A 20,791-nucleotide genomic window follows, 5' to 3' on the forward strand; every position below is an offset into this window, starting at 1 on the left:
ACAGAGGAGTAACTTTACAATGCTATAAACATGTTTTAGGCCAGCTATGTAACCTTATGAAAACACTATCTACACCCCTCGGTAGATCATTTTACCTTGCCTAAGAAGGAAGCTGTTTTCTTCTCTATAGCCTGTTCCTTATCTACTTCAATACTTAAACCCTACGGAAACAGTAATCAATAGTACACTAATAGCTTCCATATCATATTCAGACACCAGACAGGAAAAACCCAAGTGTTTCTAAGCAACTATCAATAAAAATTAGTAGACCAATCCAGAACACACACTAGTATGACTAACTGCATTTTATATTATTTTCCATGCACTTTTACATTGCTGCTATTTCATTTTGAAATTGACAGTCACTTAGTAGGGAAACAGTTGCACATATTTTTATTTTCCTTCTTAAAAAAGACAATGTCTGCTCTTCAGTAGGAATGATACTTTAAATGAATTCTGGGATAAGGACTAGCCTACAGACTCTTCTGAATTTAAAACTAAAACTTCACCTCCCCATTAGAGATGGTAATTCTCATTTCCAAGCAGTTTTAATTAACCTTTACTTTAGGATCACCTTCAATAAACACTGAAGCAAATTATTTGTTCTATTCCAAAGCTCACCTCAGGTCATGACTAATCTTAATTCCAGCCTTTCTGTCCAATTCTTCTTGACCTATTTCTTTACATCAACATTTATCATTTTCTTCTATTTGGTTACAATATCCAACAGCTTAATTTCTGTCAAGTTGCACTTTATTCCCACACCTCCTGACTTACGAGACATATCTTTCTAGGCTACCCGAAGTGATATTTGCCTCCAAACACACCAATTTTAAATTAATCAAATCCTTGACAGAAACACAACTATCTTTTTTTCTTTATAAAAACAGAATTCCAATTATTGTCAACCATTAGTAGAATTAAACTTACGAAGAAAATTGTCATGTTATCTTTCTGCAGTGCCAAAGCCACACTCCTGCCCTACAAAAAAATTGTAGGGCTTTTAGGTAAACTTAATGAAACAATGGTGAGGTAGATAATTCTGAAAGCCATAATCTTCCCTACGCTGGTAAATCTACTTTACAGAACTATTAAGTTTATGATAATGTTACTTCCTAGATTAGTATCTGTCAGAAAAATGTCCAGACTCTTGTTAAAGATGGAAAAATAAAAATCTGAATTTTTCTTTTCTACAGCTTTAATACATCTAAATTCATAACATTAGGCTTCCCGAGTCTTTCTTCCAAGGACGGCAAATGTATTCCTCCAAACTGGAAGAAACATTAGTAAACAGCGTACAGGACTGTAGCCCATGAACTGTTAAATCAGCTTTAAAAAAAAAAAAAAACCAAAAAAACCCAAAAACACAAAAACCCAACACAACCAAAACACCAAACCAACCAAAAAAACCCACCAAAAAAAAAAAAAAAACCACCAAAAATACCCCCTCACAAAAAATTTTAAAAATAAATATAAATAATCACAGAGGCTGACTTTAACTTAACAACTGATCATTATGCAATTTTTTTATCAAACTGGGTGCTCTGCATGGTACAGCACTTCCAAAATAGTAGTCCATGGACTGCAGGCACCTCCTAAAGTACAAGATGTCAATAGTGCAAAGCAGTTCATGAACAATATTAAATGAACTGTAACCATCTACACTCAGGGTACCAACACCAGGAATGGCAATTACACTTTATCAAGCTACTTTGATCTTACCACTCAGCAAATGACTCTCAAGCCTGGTTGGCTGTCCATAGCCCACATCTCTGAGCTATTATGAAAGAAAATAAAAAAAACAAAACCAAACCTACCAAGATTTCTCATGAGTGAAGCATAACAATCCAAAGAAAAAGTCTGATGACAAAATGATTTATGGAAGAGTAACTTCTTCCTAAGACAAGCAGAACTGAGAGGTGAATGTTGCACAGCTCTTTACTGCACACCCATGCAAGAAGCAGAAAAGGGAGGTAGAACAGGGATGCTGTCCCAGTTCATATCTGCGATGCGTGCTGAAGGAAAATACATCTTCCTAAACAAGAAAATGTGTCGAATGACAGTTGGGAACAATTCACTTGTGGCACAACTATTTTCCCACTGAGCTTATTACAAATCATATGACACAGACATTCTCATATTGACATACAAATGGCTCCTACAAGCTGCTACAGCTGGTAACATATATTTTCCATTTCTGTGTACAGTTTATGAATGCGTTTCTCTCCACTACTGTATTAAATGTCGATGTTGCATTGTGGTAACATATTAGCTGTCAAGGAAAGGAAGCATGCCTCATCACAGTTTGTTCAGGTCAAACACTTTACTCAGACAGTACACCTGCAAATTGCCTGCTTGCCCCTAAAATATTAACCCCATTTGCAACAGAATATAATTCAAAAAATAAACCCATCAATCAAAGTGATAGGTGCAACGCTGAACCTCCAAGTGTAAGCACAGAAAACCAAGTTACTTACCTTTTAATAACAGTTCTCTGATATGTTTTTATTTCTGTGACTCCTGTTTCTGAAAGGAATTTGTTCTCTTGGCAGTGCTTGAAGATACAGCTTCTATATACTCTATGTAGGAGGTGCAAAATTATAGATGACATATGCCCGGTCTCACTCAATTCCTTCATTTTCATGAAAATCCAAAGACTTGATTTCCATCAGAGGGGAAGGTGGATTGGGATCCAGATAGTCAAGCATGCAACCAACCTGAGCTACTGTAAACAAAAATACATCTTTTCTCCTTTAATCGTTTGTCCACACAGGCTGGTAAGCAAGCCTGGTTCACAGAGATGCAACTAACAGGAATCCAATCCATGGACACTTTCTTGAGTTAAGGTAAACAAAGCAATGACTGTACATATGCTCTTAACTCCCAGGCAACTCATCTGTAGAATTAAGGACCTGAGTTCTTACTCTCTCTAAATGCATGAAAATATGCCCCAGTGGTTAAGGATTCAGAGTGCCAATCCCTTACACAAAAGTCAAAAGATAAGCATATTTGCAGAATGGGTTTGTTACAGAAATGTAACAGCAAACAGAATGCAGCTGTCTGTATTATTTATACAGAAAGACAAAAGTAACAGCAAAAGAAAACTGACAACCAGGAAGTCATGAAGCTTAGGAATCCAGCAAAACTTTAAGGTCTGGCTAAAAATGTGACAGAATTTTTCACAGGTTTGAAGGAGGAAAGGAGGAAGCACATCTGCAGCACAGAGGAATCAGACAAATGGCAACAGGAACTCTTCACTATTTTGACACTGAAGTCAATGTGTTGCCCTAACTCCGCTCCAAACACACTCATCATAGTCTTCCAAGCAAGGCAGGGTTTCAGGTCAGGAAGACAATTTATAACACTTCTTCTTTCATTCTGTATCTCAATCCTAAGATTAAAACTATAAATTTTTCAAGCCAGTACGTTTTAATAACATTTACCAGAAGATAATGACACTAACCACCACTAAGAACAGCTATCTTTAAATAGAAAAAACCTTAATAATAGGCCAAACTTTTAGGACTTTTCCATAAAGCAGATGAAATGCACAAAGTACATAAGGAGTTCCACGACCCAAAGGTACTACAGCTGGATATTAAGAAGCAAAGGTTTTTTCTTTCTTATTCCTTTGCCCCCCCCCCCTTTTTTTTTCTTCTAACAGAGAGGAATCTATTCTTGCAAGCAGAATGTTATTAACTGCAATTAAGAGAAAGAACCAAGCTTCATATAACTCGACAGCATTATGTTCTACTAATTTCTAGTGAACAAGAATAGTATTTATATTGGAAACCATAGAGAGCTTTGATATATTTTAATCAACGACATCCTATTATAACATTTCCAGTATCATTACACAAATTACATTGAACACTGATAAAATCTTTTCCATTATGTCTCTGCTTGACAATACTTCTCTAGACTTCAACAGAATATGAATGTTGTAGTGGTATACATACAATATTGTATTTTCCTAAGAGGCAAGCAAACAAACCAACACTGAAAATATATAATGACATAAAAGATTTTGAACTTACCTTTTTTTTTGGTGTTCTGTTCCTGCCTCCCAACCAATCATCCATCTGTTCCTCAATCTCTTCGATTGAAGCTCCATGATCATATGATGGTATATATGCACTTGACTCTAGAACTGTGTATACAGGGAATTCTGATTTTGGTTTCTTGACTTTGGGCTTCTTCTCCTCTACACAAAAGTAAGAAAGAAGAAAAAGTAATGCTACTAATACTGCAGAGAAGTATAAATGAGGAGCAGGCTTTAGCTCCTGAACTCTTTAACTGCCACAGAGGAAGTGGCTTCAACTTCTTTATTAAAAAGAGAATTCAGAGTTTTACAGAATAATTTTGTTTTAATGAAAAGTAAATAGCTTAGCAGTGCATCCACTTAGTTCCTCCTCTATATAAACTATGGCTTTAAAGGACCAAACAAGGAGCCTTTCAAAATCATGGTTAGCTCTCATTACTGCTACACCACCTGACAATTAAGATTAGTACAGGCAAAAGCATAGGCAGCTGTTAAAAGACTTTGGAAGTCCAGCTGGCTTCAAAGAAACTGGCAAAGGTAGAAAGGTAAGGTTTAGAGAATCCCGCATTACTTTATGGTCAGCTGTGCTGAGTATAAGCTCCTGAGTCAACAGATAGCTTCTCTGTTCACTGATTTCTGTAACTACAAATAGCTCTGTTCTAGCACTTACACATTTAGAAATATTTAAATGTTGGACCTAAGTTCTCTACCTGATCACTTTTTTTTGCTCTCTCTATTCTTCAAAGGATTTTAAATGGGAGCAGCAAACTCAAGAGACAGGAAGGAAGGTCAGTAACAACCTAAACCCCAGCAACTGAAAACGTATCTGCCATATATGATGATCTCAAATGAAAGATTTAAGATTGATTGAAAATTGCCAGAACTTCAGGGAAGACAAGAGGATGAGGACCAGAAAAAAAAGGCCTGAACACTCAGAAAGCATCCAGAAACCTCAGGTGTGCCAATGACTTTCTCATTTTTTTCTCATTGTTTTAAAAATATGCTGTATTCACAATAACTGGATGCTCCTGAAGATACCACAAAACCAAAACAGTTGATCTAACAGCTGGCTGCAGCCAAAAGAGGGAAGTTCTACTCTGCTTCCACCCTTCTACTCTCCACTGTGTGCTTATGTGCTCCTCTATTTGTGCTTCAATAATCATCCAACCACTTAGAAAAGTAATTCCATTCACTAATCTAGTAGAAAATTACTCCTTTACACTCAAATGAAAAGAAAAAATCCAAGTCATTTAAAGGTGGTGGGTAAGGAAAATGAGAACCACACTTCTCAGCAGCAGTGGGCCATTAGATCGGCTTATGTGCCTTTGCAACCATGCCCTAATACTTTTCTGAGCATCAGGGGAGAAATTTCTGTTTTTCCATGAAAACCTTCTTGAAAAAATTCCTAAACAGGCCAGAAGGACTGCTCCCTATAGGCTCTGATGCAGAATTCCTGTTCCTAACAGTGCATATACAGAAATAGCACAGTGAAAAGACTACACAGACTTGACAAACTTCTAGGAACTGCATATTTAAGAAAATAAATGGAGAGAGAACTGTTTCATGACAACTTCTGCAAGTCCAAAAAGAACAGGAAATTTATATAGATCTGAAAATTAACAGAGTGTCTGATGATCTTTTAATCTTTTACATGTACATTGTTCTGAAGCTTGTTTTTTCGAAAATCTCTAACTTTGCTTGTAATTAACAAATTAAATAAATGAAATATCAAGTAAGAAACTTGTACATGGATTTTTTTCCTTGCATCCTTCTATAGGTATGCATAGTAAACATCACAAAATAATGTATAGCCCCAAAAAAACAAAATTAAAGAAAGCCGCAAAGTGTTAACCAGCATTTCTCTCACTGTTCAGATGCTACTAAAGACAATACTGGTGCAAAATTATTTTTGTCTATCTCAGAAGGCGATTTTTATAATCAAATCACATATATTAACTATTATCTAATAGCTGCCACATGTAAAGCTTCTGGAGTCAGAGCTAGGATTTGCCTGGGTAAGTTAACAGTGGCTTCACCAGTTATTTACTGCAAGCATATATACTGGCAAAAATATTCCAGGAAATTACCTTAAATGACAATTTCCACTACTGTATTTCAATCCTGCAAAATAATCAAGCACTATGTCTGTGTTCGCTTGGAACTACTTAACAGCAGAGACACACCAAGACAGTTGGATTTTCCTGTATCTCGCATCCCATCAGCTACTCTTTCCTAACTTTCCCTCTCAAAATATGCAAATAGTTAAAGACTGAATGAATGTAACTACCATTTAAAAATGAAGAGCCTTGCCTGCAAATAAGTCATCTAGCCTCTTCCAGTAGCTTTAGAAATAATTCTGTAACAGTATTTCCAGAAGACATCATACCGACTTTAAAATGAGATATCAAAGACAGTATCTAGGCTTTCTTCAGGCATTTAAGTGACAGAGGAAGACCTAACACAGACAAGATACCCTGCTGTTTGCTGACTATCAAAGTAACAAGAAATCTGACCTAGAGAAAACGGCTGTACAACCTCAAACAAGCACTCCACCAGAATTAGAAAACTTGCCTCTACTGCCTCCTGTGCATATACAAATAAGAGTTCAGCATATCCATTAAATACCACAATGGCTGTCTTACTTTGTTTAAAAAAACAGAATTGAAATCACACACCTTTAACACTGGGAACACTTTCACCTCAGAATTTTCAAAAGCCACTTTTTAGAATAAAGAAGCACATGCAAGTGGTTGCACAGTTATCGTAATACAGGATTTTAGACAGGGGATGGTCAGACCACTACAACATAGGGGGGTACCAATATCTAGTGGACCTTAACTATGACCAGAGTTACTAGTGCTCATCCACCTAAATGCAGACAAGAGAAACAGCCTTGGTGAAACCAGAACTTCAAGCTCAACAAGGGAATGAATAGCTTGCTTAACACTATTATTTTCTGGGAACATTATGTAATTTAATTGCCAACTTACAGTGCAGCAACTTTTCTTGTATATTAATTGGAATAATAAAACCCAGGCAACAACAGAAATTAAATGGATAATCCAAGATCATAACAGGTATGGAAATGATTTTGTATCAACCACTTCAATGTAGAAAGATGAATATTTTACATGGTTTATGACTTCTACAGTTCTGGTCCTTCTGTAGCAGAAGAAATTTTGTTTTATCACTTACTGAATTCACATGCTGCAAGGATACTATTTTTATGTATTTTTCACCTTTAGAAATATCAAGTTCTTTACCAAAAGACTGTGTATTTAACAACTTTGGAGTTAAAAAAGGAGATATAATTTGTCCCCTACTTTGAACAGCATATAAACATAACTATCACTGGGATGCTTAGACTTTAACAGATAACAATTGGCTAACTCTCTTAAAAGTACAGTACTTTACATTTTTAAAGTCTTCCAGTACTATTCCAGGGCTTATGACTGAACGCCTCCAAGTCAGAATCCTGCTTAGATGCTTGATGTTGTGCTGTTGCGGCATCAGTCGCTCGAGATTGACCCAGGAGATGACAGTCTTGTTCAGAATGTGTAGGTTAAAGCCCTTCCTGAATCTTTGTTAGCGAAGACGAGCCTTCCTCATAGAAGGAAAACTCCAATCTTCAAACCCGGGCAGATGGAGCTCATCTAGCCATGTTAGGTCTTCCATCGAAGAGAAGGACACTCTTACAAAACCTATGACCTGCAGACTTTGCTGTCACCGTCCTAGCTCACTAGGCCCTGGCAGATAAGCCTCAGGTGTAAAGGGTGGGGCCAGTTCTGCACACACTGTGCCTCACCTAAAAAATCCTCTGCGCAAGCTAGAAGGGCTTACTGACACTTGTCTGTATGGACATGCGAGGGTCGAAGCGGCAGGTGACAAGGTGCATGGGAAGATGCAGATCCAACCTTGCATGTGGGTGGAACAGTGCATGGGTAGCTTGAGATTACTCAGGAGTTGACAGCCCTGGTCAGACACTTCCTGATTGCCTAAGCACCCTTTTTTCCAACCAGATTTGCATATGCCCTTGGTCATCGTGCTTGTAGTAAGCGTTGTTAGAGCCCTTCCCAAATCTTCGCTCGCAAAGCCAAGCCATCGATCAATTATTCCTGCACTAGCTATACAACAGACTCAAAAGTCTGGAAAAAAAAACTTACGCTAAGGTTTTGACAGTTTATTGAAAACAGTGGAGCTAACTATATTCAAACACTCATGTTTAAGAAATACATGTTTCTGTACTTAATAAAGTCAATGGGATTACATGAAAGCATCACAAGTTGGAAACAGATTCATACATCTGCTGTACTGAGACCTAGAAGCTAGCTTGTTTTTGAGCAAACTGACTAAAAACATGCTCAGTGATGAATATATCATCAACTACAAAAAACTTCTCACAAGCTGTAGGTTTTGATCTTTCCTCTTTTTCTCCATCTACCCTTCCCCAAACTTCCAACCCCCCAAGTACCTCATCTCCATCATATGAAAGGATGAGAAATAAACCTCCAAACATTTGAGAGCTAATTTGTCTTCTAACAAACATATAATGAAACACGCATGACTCCTTCAAGTAAGCCTCCTAATGCTGTATGTGAGTGGAATATTTTCCGTAAAATCTGAAGCAAGTTTTGTAAGGAGAGGCATCAGAAACAATTGGAAAAACACATGAGCTTGCAAGTTCAAAATCCTTTCGGCAGGCCTGCCAAAACAATCAGTGAATCGGATGATACTTAGCTTGCAATAATTAGGCTTCAGAGGTAACAATTAAGTGATCAGAATATTCACACCCACACTGACCAAAAAAGGACACACTATATGAAGTAATTTTCTCTGAACCTGCCTGTCAGCAAATCATTACCGAGCAGGCATGTGAACACTGCATTTTGGCAGGGATTAATACTAAATAAAATTACCAAATATCTTTGTCAATTATTTAGAAATAAAGTCACCTTCAGTATAGTACTGGATTACATAACTTGGGTCAAAATGGTTTACAGTGAAGAGGAAAGTACATGAAGAAACAGGAACATGGACTGGCTAGTAGTCTAGGACCAATCAAATCAAAAGCATTTTCTAAAATTACAGTTACAGATCTTATGCCGTATCTGCACAGATGAGGGACTGTGTGCAAGGAACCTCTGATGTAAGAGCTTGCAGTTCTGGTGGTTAAGCAATCTGAAATGAGCTACCAGTGCAATGGAACTAAGGCAGTCTGTGATTCTGTAAACAGAATAAACTAAAGCTAGAGAAACTGGTACTGAAATTAAGACATAACTATGTAACAGTCAAATTAATTGTCTGAACAAACCATGAAGAACTGAAGGCATCTCAAGGCTTTCAAATCAATATTGTATCTTGCATAACAAGATTCTAAAAGCTAAAGTACATCACTGGTACAAGTCGAACAAGACAAGTCACGAGAATCAGTATTTTTCACTGATTTTTGCCTGTACTGGTTTGAAATAAACACATTATACTAAATGATCTAGTGATGTCATCTATCCCTAGGTTTCATGAAACAATATAAAATGCTAAGGGGCATACTGTATTCCAAGCTATCTGGAAAGGGAGAACCACTGAGCCTAACCAAACTTGATCAAGTATATTATTAAAGGTTTCACTACAGCTCTGGATGTTCCACAGGAAGACATTTCTTACTATAAAGCCCTATACAAAAATACAAATACCACTACAGCTACCACCATAAAGCCCCAATACAGAAAGAAGGCTAGTCATGCAGCCTCAGGGCTAGTAACTTCGTATTTCCATTAACCCTTGAATGATGTGGGTAAGGAAAAATCCCCAACAAAATACATACTACTCAATATGGTTTATAACTATAAATATGGGTTGCTCCAGATGCCTTTTACATCAGGCCAAGAATTCTGGATTTACAATGCAAGTATCTTTGGTAACTGGGATGCCAGTGAAGAGTTCACCTCTAGCAGGTGTTACTTCTTTAGAAAGGTGTACTTTAAAAATAAGTTTGAGTCTCCATATTGAAGGCCAAGGAAAGCATAAGAATGGAAAGTTAGAGAACTACCAAGGCTAAGTGTAAAGAAACAAAAATAGATGTGTTTCCCCCACAAGGGATGTGGTTGAAAGTAGTAGTTCATGCAAGAAGAGGACCGGCAGAGTTGCTAGAATTTGTCTTGATAACTACTCAATTTATGTTTAAAAATTAGAGAGTTATCTGTCCTGATAATGTATGCCTAAGTCTTCTCAGTTTAATGACTACTCAGTTTAGTTAATATATACTCTATTTTACATCCCATGACTACAAAGAACAGGGCTATCTATTGTTACAGAATTATTCCCTGTTGCAGGGGTTATATGCATGTGTGACAATACGGGAGAAGGAGAAACTGAAGTTTATTAATTAAAGCTTTTCCATTTTAAAATAAATTTTGTGTTCTGCTATCTAAATGTGAAAAAGGCATCAGAAAATGTAAGGCAAACCATTTCTATTTTTGTACATAAAACAGCCAGTTATCTGTAATCCCATACAAAACAGCATTTCCTAGAAACATAAGGTCTGTATTTTAAGTTGTTATGTTTTTGTAAGTTAAAGTTGCTGTATTTTTCCTAAGGTAGCAATGACAGTGTTTAATAGATTGACTTATTTTCCCAGCATTTTAGCAGGGTTTCTTATCACTTCTCAAAATTGTGCATAATGTTACCTTGCCAAAAATTACTTTTTCACACTCCTTACCAAATATAGCACTTTAATAACATGCTAATACTGTCCACTCTTTCCTACTCTGCAAATTGTATTTTCCTCCTTCTCTGGTTTGAGTTCAAGCAGCCTACAGAACACTGCACAATTTCAGCAGGGAAGCAGATAGACATGAGGGTAAATTAGCAATTAGGTCATGAAAAAACAAGCACTGTAAAACAGCTATTGCTAATCTGCATTAGATAAATTTACTCAATTAGATAGATGAAACTGTTACTAACTTTCATTCCACGGATAGTCTCTAAAATTAAGAGGAATAGGGGCAAACAAAACACACATTTGGTGATTTACAACCTTTCTATGCTAATTGTGAAGTGACAATGCAGAACAATATAATGAGATAAGCAAATTTAACAGATGCTTTGCATGCAAGGTTCAGTAAAGAATTATGTAATTTCTTTTGCCTAGAGTAACATAGGTGCATCTCTTGTTCTTCTTTTCAGAGTCTTATTTCTTTAAAAATACTAAAAAAATAAAATAAAAAAAAAAAGGTAGCCAATGGCTCATTCTACTGCCCATGCAGTGCCCATAGCACTGCTATGACTGACCAGATTATTTCCATGTCAAATTTCAAACTCTGCTAATTACAGGTGGCTAGTCTCAATCCTTCCTCCTGCTCCCTGCCAGCAAGCCTACCAAGGGAGAGTGGGATGCCAGCCAGTAAGACTAGTGAGGACTGGCCCCTGCTCACATGAGTGACACTGGGTCACCCAGCAGACATGGGGGTCATGCCGTGTCACACCCAGCAGCATGACAGTGGACAGGCTGGTGAGAGGTCATGGGTGACCCTGAGGGGAAATGTGCCAAACCCACATCTCTCGCATGTGGGCACTGATAATGAAAGTAACAAAAAAAAACCACCCAACTCTTGTGACATCTGGCAGAGGGGGAATACTGAAAAGTTAACACGCGGTCTTTCAGGCAAACACAGGAGCATGCACACACGATTTTAATGACTTTTTACTTGCACTTGCACTTCTGTTTCCAAAAACTAATCCTTTTTTAACAGTAGTTCACAAATTTCAATGCAGAACGTATGCCAGCTATTTTGAACAATGGCAATACATTACTATCTGACAATTTAACAAGTTTTTAATAACCCGAGTCAAGACCCTTTTCAAGGCCCATTTTGTGGTAGGTATCTCAAATATAATGGCAGGCCTCCTAACAAGCATTAAATGCACTACTTTGCTACATTTGGCCTGGGTCCACAATGTTCACTGAGGTGCTGAATGTCACCCATTTTCTCAAAATAGATTCAGCTATAGATAAGTTGGGAATTATTGCTGTAACTGGGTATATTTGCTGATTTTACAGAATTAAGCTATTTTGTAAATATAAATAATGCAGCTGTATTTTAAGTGCCTAAAGGCTTATGCATACTCAAAGCTAGTAAATTATTATAGGGCACTCAATGCACTTGTCAGAATAAAGGAACTTAAAAGCATGCACTTAAGTATGGTAAATAAAGCAAGCAGGCACATACAAACAAAAAAAACTTCTAAAATTGTCTTCAGAAGAGGGTAAGTTTAATCATTGTCAAAAGCAGATAACCGAAAGAAGAAAAGGAAAAGTCGCCTGTAATTATTCTGAATACTTTATTAAGGAAAATGGTAATTGTCTTCCCTGGTCTTTTATACGAGCGTAAAGACTTTAAAGCATTTATTTCAACAATAGCATGAATCCATCTCCGAAGTCTGCATCCATGCTTTTGGAAATTCAAATTACGTTGATTTTCTATCACAAAAATCAACTCAATTTGCAAAACAGAATTATTAAGCATATTTTAAAAAATATTTACAAAGAGAATACAAGAATGCTCGAAATACAAGAGGTCACTTCTGAAAATTTATACTTCAAAATCTATGCATTTGAGATTTCCCCCTCCTGTAAAGCAACATTTCTAGCAAAGCATGCTTTTGTTGCTGCAATATAACTATCACCTGACTTTTGTGCTTATGTAAGAACAAGCCAGCAGCCTACTGCAAAACTAGACAAAAAATTAAAAGCTGTTTAAAATTTATCCACAGTACAGAAATATATAGAGCACACATTTCAGATATAAAAATGTTCATACACATCCTGTGTAGTAGGTATAGCATATTACATCTTTTATTAAGACAGTGGTAAAAACTCACTCTGAAGTGTTTCAAGTTCAGCCTTAGCCAGGGCATCTTCTTTCGCCTTCATTTTTGTTTCTTTATATTCTACATATAATTGTCTGGCATCCTTTAAGAAAATGTTGCAATGGTATTAGCATCCTTATACAAACAAGTTATTGCAATGGCTCTGTTTTAAGTTCTCAATTAACCTTGCAAAAAAATTTAAGATACATTTGTTCTCGAGTTACAGCAATTGTCAGTATAGAAAGTATTTGTTGAGAATGTAGAATTTTTGTGTAATAAAGGTTCAGATGTAATAACGTAGATATTATAGACTTTGATGCTCGCTGACAACCTGAAGAGCAAAATGGTTAGAAAAACATTTCTGATCACTACCTATAGCTTTGTAAGAGGCCATGTAGCCACTCTGCTCACATCAGCAATCTGGAAGTTCAAGGAAGAAAGAAAAGTTTTTAATTAGAGTAGTATGTGCGGGGACAGAGGCCTTTGCTAGGCAGCAGTCATCTTAGTGTGAAACCACTATGGTAACACTAACCGCATGTTCCAAAACCAAACTTTGTCCCTTTTTATTTATTTCCTCCCCCAAACCAACTTCTAGATCGCAATTAAAGTGTTGAAAATATAATATATATTTTGTTGGTTGGTTTTTGTTTTTTTTTCCTCAAGGATTAGATTCTAACCTGAAATCTATTTGGCAAATTTACACATGAAAAACTAGACCCCTGTCACAAATCTCCAGTAAGGTACATGCTTCCATAATCTGATCAATTAGTAATTATAGATGTGCACTGAAAGCTTTTCAATATGAACAACCAGACTGCTGAAGTAAGAGACTCTCACCAATAGTAAATCAAAATTACAGTATTATATAAACCTATTTTAGTTCCTTATAGCCAAAAATAGTTTTATTCTTATTACACTAACAGTCCTGCTTTTTACATATGATTCAAATTTTTATGTAGAATGTATTGTAAATCTTCAGCAAATATTTTTATAATTTCAACTATAATCCCATAAATTTGAACAAAATCCAGCCACATTAAAATAAGACAACTTAATAAACTTTGAAAATGAAAACTGAGTTAAGCAGTCACTGCTGCCTCTAACGGTAGAGGTCATCCAAAACCATTGCTTCCTGCAAAGATAATATGACAAAAGCTGTTCTTTGCATTGTACTGGCATCTACCCCTTCAAAACTACTTGAGGAAAGTGAGAAAACACAGGACAGAACCATGATCCACCTCAGAACTTTGTAATGTTTTGGAGGCATCTCACTGATACACATCAGTGTGCCTGAAGAACAACTCTGACAAATTCCCACAAAACATCAGTAAGATTTAATCTCTTTCAAAATACCTCTTACTCTCTATTTGTCTTTACATTTGGGTACAGGAAATGGAAAGTTACATTTCTCTGCCAGGTTTATGTAGGAGACCACTGTGCACAGAAGAAATTTTAAAGAATTTACATAACTTTACAGTGTTGGAACATCACAGATGAGAGCAACTCATCTCACACAACTCATCTCAGCAATACGCTTTCAGTTTTTGTTTTGGGGACAGGGAAGAAGGGGGGTTTGGTGGTTTTCATAGAATTGGAGCTAAACAAAAAAAAAAAACCAACCACCACGTGTAGGTACAGGAGGACTACTGTTAACAGCAGATATGTAGACTTTGAGGAAATGCACTCATTTTCTATGCTAGAAAACTGAACTAAAAAATTAGGGTCAGCATTGGTTTCCCTTTTGGTTTACCTGAAAAATGAATTCCCTGCTGCATATGGAAACTTCCCTTGTACTCTCCAGATTTGGACTGCTTGCATGATTAAGAAACAGAGACAGCCATAAATGTAATGGTTAACTTGCGCTGCAAGTTTGAGACATTTGTGCTGGGTGGCACACACAGGACTCAGACATACTGATATCCAAAAAATGCTTTTGTTTAAGGCTATGATTTTAAAATGGCTACAATTAACTGGCATTTAAATTTAACCCATTTGACACTGAAAGCCAATATTTGATGCTAAATTCTGGTGTAAAATCCATTATTGCTTGTGGGATCTCCAGACAGCAGGCACTAGGGGGTAACTGTCAATCTCTCCAGCATGTCAATCATGGAACAATTGGAAATGTGGCTCAGATGAAAATGAGACACAATAGCTGAACAACAAAGAAAACTATTCAGAAGCACGTAAATGAAATTTAGCAGTATTGTTGCTTTATAGATATAAAATGGATTATCACTGCAAATGGAGTAATATGCAGGTAACAAAGGCAACATTAGTCTTTTATCTTATTAATCACAGTTTGTTATGGCTAGTACCATAACCACAAAAGAGGGGAGACTGCACATTTTGAATCACACAAAAATGTAGGAAGTAAAGCAATGAAAAAAGAACAGAAAAATAAATCAAAATGGATTCTGAAGATTTGAAAATGAAATCCTTCCCATGAAAGCCTAAGAAACGGCTCTACAGGTTGTAAGGAGAAATTAAAAGACATACCCGAGTAAAGGTTTTAGCCACAGACACAAACTAGATGGGTATTCAACCTTATACGTCAAAATGAAAACAAAACAACCAAAACAAAACAAAAAACCCCAACAAAATCTATGGGAAGACAGTTTAAAATAGAAGTTATTTGAAGAAAACTTCTGCCTTAACATTTGTAAGCGCATTTCAATTTACTCCTTTTTAGTTTTCAATAGTTTCAGTCTAAACAGGAATTTTCATTTTCAAGGATATTCAGTTTTGGTAGTCAGAGTATTTCAAAACAGATTTATGTTCAGAATTTTTACTTTCCAAAGTGATAAATTCTAGTAGTCATTTTGCTTCAATTTTAGGGCCCTAAAACCACTGGCAGTATCGATACAGCCTCTTTCAATCTAATGCCCCTTTCCCCAGGATTCAGTACTGATTTTTCTTTTATAAGATATTTCCCCAAACAGCTCAAAATATGCACATCAACATTTTAGACCTGATCACCATTAGTTCACCATTAATAGGTAATAAACTTTTCCTATTATATAAAGAAATACAACTAGAACTGTTCTAACTAAAAGCTCCACCTTATCTAATCAGAAATATTTTGCTCTCATTTGCAGGAGTTTGAACACAGATACATTACTTCTCTTCACCATCGAAGTAATAATGCATATATTTAAGCAAAAATAATAGTGAAGAGTGGTAATATGTGCTGGTCTTTTATAGTATGATTTCAAATGTACACTTTCCAAAAAGGAACAGAATGAAAAAAAGAGTATATCTGAAATGCAAAATTCTGGTATTAGTATTTCTAAATTATATTTCAACTGCCATGTATAGGAAGTTCCTGTGATTACCTTCACGGTTAACCAAAATATTTCAAAAAGTGTTAAAGGAAAACGAAAATCAACATACAAACACTGAATTGTTTTCAATATTTTATCCATAAGAAAGAATGAAGAACAGTGGAAAAAAAAAACCCTTGTATTTTAGTTCCTTTTTATTTTAGTATTGTCTAAATTTAAGACTGCCAAGACAAAGCTGCGCTTGAGTTATACAGAAACATAGAAATTCTAGATACTGGAAGTTTCAGGTTTTTTTTTTTTTTGATTGGGGGTTTTGATGGAGGTGATTGTTGTTTGTTGGGTTTTAAATCAACAAATATATTATTTATTCAAACTGTACTAATTCTGGAATAAAAACTTAGTTCTGAGTAAGACTCACTCATTTGGGCCTCTCCTTGACTCTTGGGTAGGGTGATGAGGTTTTGTTGTTTTGTTTCTGTTGTAGGGTTATTTTTCCCTCCAGCTAATCTTCCTGGCTTTGTGGTCTACCTCAGAAAGACTAGAGATTAGGAGAAACAAGGCAAACATTGGAAACAACCTGCTGTATTGGCCATATGTGAATCTCTATTACAAATTTTGTGATAGAATCAGCTTCACATTTCAGTTCTCTGGGTGAGGGACTGATAAAAACAAAATGTATCCCCTCAGAATTCACAGTTAACTGGAAACTTTCCCACAAGCATACTTAAAATCAGTATATTTAAATACTTTTATCTGCTTTAATTCTTATTAAATCAATCTATAGACTTGAAGAGAAATATTTGTATGAAGTTCCTGAACTATTTTTGGGGTTTTTTTTTGAGTAGTGTTCTCATACAATTTGTACAAAACCATGGAGAAAATAAGGCAAATTAAAATTACTGCAACATCCACCCCTCAATATGCTATTTCTGTGCAATAAAAATGACATCCATTATACCACAGCAAAAACACTTTTGATGGTTTTATAAACTAGTTATATCAACATGTTCTGGAAAAAATAATGTTAAAAGAAGTTAAACATTATGATTTATCTTTATCTGTTGCATTTTACGTGTTTTTGAAAGGTAAACTAGCAAATAAATAGGAATTGCATTACTTCCTCCTTTATAACCAGAAAATCATGCTCTGGCCTTGAAATAATAACCAGGTGTGGCCAGGATTGTCAGCTGTGTATAGCCTGTAGGCAGTTGAAGCATGGTTCCCAAGCCTTGGATGCAGGCTGTGCTCTGCAGCATCTATTGGGTATTCCACATCCAGAGTGATGGAGCAAAGGTGGGCAAAAGGCAGAACTGAGGCCAATGCTGCAAGGCCTCCCTAGGACCCATTCACAATCCACAAAGCCTCACACCACAATAGGACAGCACCATTAATTGAGAAGCAGTATTGCCTCATATATGAGCTACTCCTGGAGCTATGTTCCTCTAATGTGTGTGCTAGGATAGGCATACATACAGTAAGTAATTCAAAGGAGCAGAACAAAATTCTCTGTCCCAGAACAGCAAGCTATTAAAGGCCAATTTCTTTAGTGTCTTACACTGACTTAAAACTTTTACTATGCAGCAAAGCACATTTTGTCTCCAGTCTCAGTCAGTACTCTGTTAGACACAAATTATTTTTGCTCACTTGCATACACCCAGAATACTTGTTTTACCATCCACTCTCCTCTGACCTGCTTCTAAGCTTCTAATTGACCTCAGGGTCAAGAGCTTCATCCCTACTTTGGTTCTTCCAACAGCTGCAAAATAGCAAGAAACAGAGCAAATAGGCAATCACTCGTGCCACACATCCTGCAATTGCTCACTCCCCACAATTTATACCAACACCGGTGCTGTACAGTAAGTTGGAACACATTAAAACCCTGTGAAGCTGGGTATTAAGGAGCTATTTAACCTGACTTGAATAAATCTTGTCAAAAAATCTTGTTTTAGGGCATATGCTATCAAACGCAGTAAATTTAATCTCGCACAATGATTTTATATAAAGTAATATGTGAAGACAAAAACAACCTACATAAATGTTTGCTGACCTAAACAAATCTTACTTAAAAGCTAACTTTGCCAAAGGAGATGCCCTGCTGACAAAGCCTCTTGAGTTTAATGACACATTGCCAATCCGTTTAAGGCCAAAGCTGAACCATCTCTAAACAGGTGTTGAAATGTAATCATGGATTAAAAGAAAACCTGTGGAAAAAATTAAACACCTCTGGGTCACTAGTTTGAATCTATTCCAGGCTACTAAATCAGCTACAGTAATTACCATCTGGTAGTCTACATAAAAATAAATTACTGGCCTTTTTGTTTTAATTCACTTCACACTACACAAAGGTCTCCATAAGCAAAAGTTTCAATTGTAATTGAAAGCTTTGTTGATAATTTCTCTAGGTTATACCCGGTACTGCTACGTACTGAGCTTGAACTGCCTTCTCGTTATCGGCAAGCCACCAGAAGATCTTCCAGAAATTATTTAACTAATACAAAAATATATCATAGTGCTGACCAGTATTAAGTTGGTGTAAAAATACAGACATTCATTGCTAAGCTTCACCCCATCAAGGCGGAGGGAAAGTAGTTGATAGAACATTAACAAACACTCCTATCTTCAGTTTTCTGAAGGAAATACTTTGTGAAGAATAATTAACATTTTTTTAAAAGACTTTGCTTAAGTCTGATGTCTGCGCATCCAAAGAAAAACCTCTCGTAAACTGTTCTGGGAATAAACTGCAATTTACATATGACTGTTCTACCACAAAATGATAGTTCACTTAAAACAACTGTGTCCTCTGTACTATATTCACCATTTGAACTTCAATTCTTGCACACTATATTGGGTTGGGTAACTTTTTGTAAGAACAATTTTCAGTTCCAATAAGCATTATAATTAAAGTTGGGTGTTTTTTAATTTTTCTTCTATGTATTTTCTTAAATATATAGACTTCTTCCTGGCTATTCTCATGAAACAGGAAACTATAAGTGACCTTAGAAACAATTTGTATTCTTTCCTTATCTTTTCTCTTGAGCCTGCATTATAAGAATTAAACTTGATAACGGTCAATGTAATTTACACTCCACTTAATGTTTCTTTCACATCAGAGATAATTGATTTATGACACATTTTATGTATTCTTTTCCCTTTGCTTCTTAAAACAAGCTTTAAGATGCTGTTTTCACCCCAAAATTTAACTAAACTAAATGTGTGGATATAAAAACCTATGCAATCTCTCTCAAAATACAATTGTCAACAGTTAAAAAAAAAAAAAAACAACCAAAAAAACAACCCAAACCAATCATTTTTTAGTTGCTCTCATCCTCCTCTCACCCATTTTTCTTCCAGTTTCTTGACATAAAATGTAGACTACGATAAAATGGCATAGGCCATCAGAAGGGCATGCAAACAAAGCATTTTTCTTCAGTAAAGGCCCACCTTAATTATTTTAAGTGCCTCCTTCTGAAATCTGACATTTTGAAGAAGGAAGGGAAGTAGGAGAAAGTCACTCAATTGGATAAATGAGAGCCGGGCATGGGCAGAAGCTCAAAAACCTGAATCCTCAGACAGAGCTGTTTGTAAGTAGAATATTCACATTAACTAACGGGGGGGGGGGGGGAAGAGATGTATGCTAAGTAAAAGGAATCAATACAAAAAACTGACAAAAAGTTTAAATTGATCTCTTCTTGTGTTTTTTGTTTTGTTGCAGGTTTGGGTTGGTTTCTTGGTTTTGCTTTGTTTGTTTTGGGTTTGTTTGTTTGTTTCCTTCTTTTTTGAATAAAGTTTCCTTTAAGGAAGAATTTGTGTACACAGGCAGGTGGTTTTGTTTCTTTAATTTGGGAAGCAGTTCAGCATTTTCATTGTCAGGCTTTGAAAAACCCAGTGGTAGAAGCAACATTTCATTAAAAGTATTGCTAACTCTTACTCTTTCCTGTCTCAAACAGGGTTCATTTAAATATGGATGCATTTTCAGAAGTTAATCTACAATTGGCAGAATTAGCTCCAGATGAATGGCAGCCAACTTTGAAAATAATTTGTTTGCTCTTAAGTGACTGAAGAAATAATTTAGATTAACTTGATAAAGAAAAATCTGTAGCAGCCATCCTTATGTCAACCACTGTAACACCTTGTTAAATAATTTGCATGTGTAACTAGCACAAATAACACTACTCAATATCAGCATGAGTCTTATCTTCTAGATAAGCTGCCTTAGTGATTCTATTTATTCTGAAAGTGTGAAACACTTAAATCTCAAGCCTATGTTAGCATATTACTGAAGAGAAAAGCACTTACATTCAAAACAGGACTTCTGTACCAGGTTATAATCATGTAAGAACAGCCACTTTTTTGCTATTACCTTGGTAATTCAATTAAGGCAGAACTTGCTAAAGCCTTAAATGCAACTTAAAAGGAGCCCAAAGGTGTCCCTGTCCAGCTAGCTACAATATCTATCTTCTACACTGTCATTTCAGAAAAGTCATCAGCATGAGGTCATTGCTGCTCATATGCTCTTCAAATGAGGCAATACCTCTTTAAGTATTGTTAGCTAATAAGTTACAGTAATTCATTTCAGTTATCTGAAGTCCTGAATATTCTT

General features: G+C 36.1%; 1 protein-coding gene across 1 annotated transcript in view; it reads right to left on the reverse strand.

Annotated features, from left to right (window-relative positions):
* The window catches only part of DNAJC1 (DnaJ heat shock protein family (Hsp40) member C1), a 112,282-nt gene that overhangs the window by 39,859 nt on the left and 51,632 nt on the right, over positions 1 to 20,791 (reverse strand). The window contains exons 7-8 of the mRNA XM_065666552.1: positions 12,920 to 13,010; positions 4,038 to 4,204 (exon numbers count right to left, since the gene is read on the reverse strand). Of these exons, the coding sequence (XP_065522624.1) occupies positions 4,038 to 4,204; positions 12,920 to 13,010 (258 nt within the window). The remainder of the gene's footprint in view (positions 1 to 4,037; positions 4,205 to 12,919; positions 13,011 to 20,791) is intronic.

The sequence above is a fragment of the Lathamus discolor genome, chromosome 2 (assembly GCF_037157495.1).
Source record: "Lathamus discolor isolate bLatDis1 chromosome 2, bLatDis1.hap1, whole genome shotgun sequence".
Taxonomy (NCBI): domain Eukaryota; kingdom Metazoa; phylum Chordata; class Aves; order Psittaciformes; family Psittacidae; genus Lathamus; species Lathamus discolor.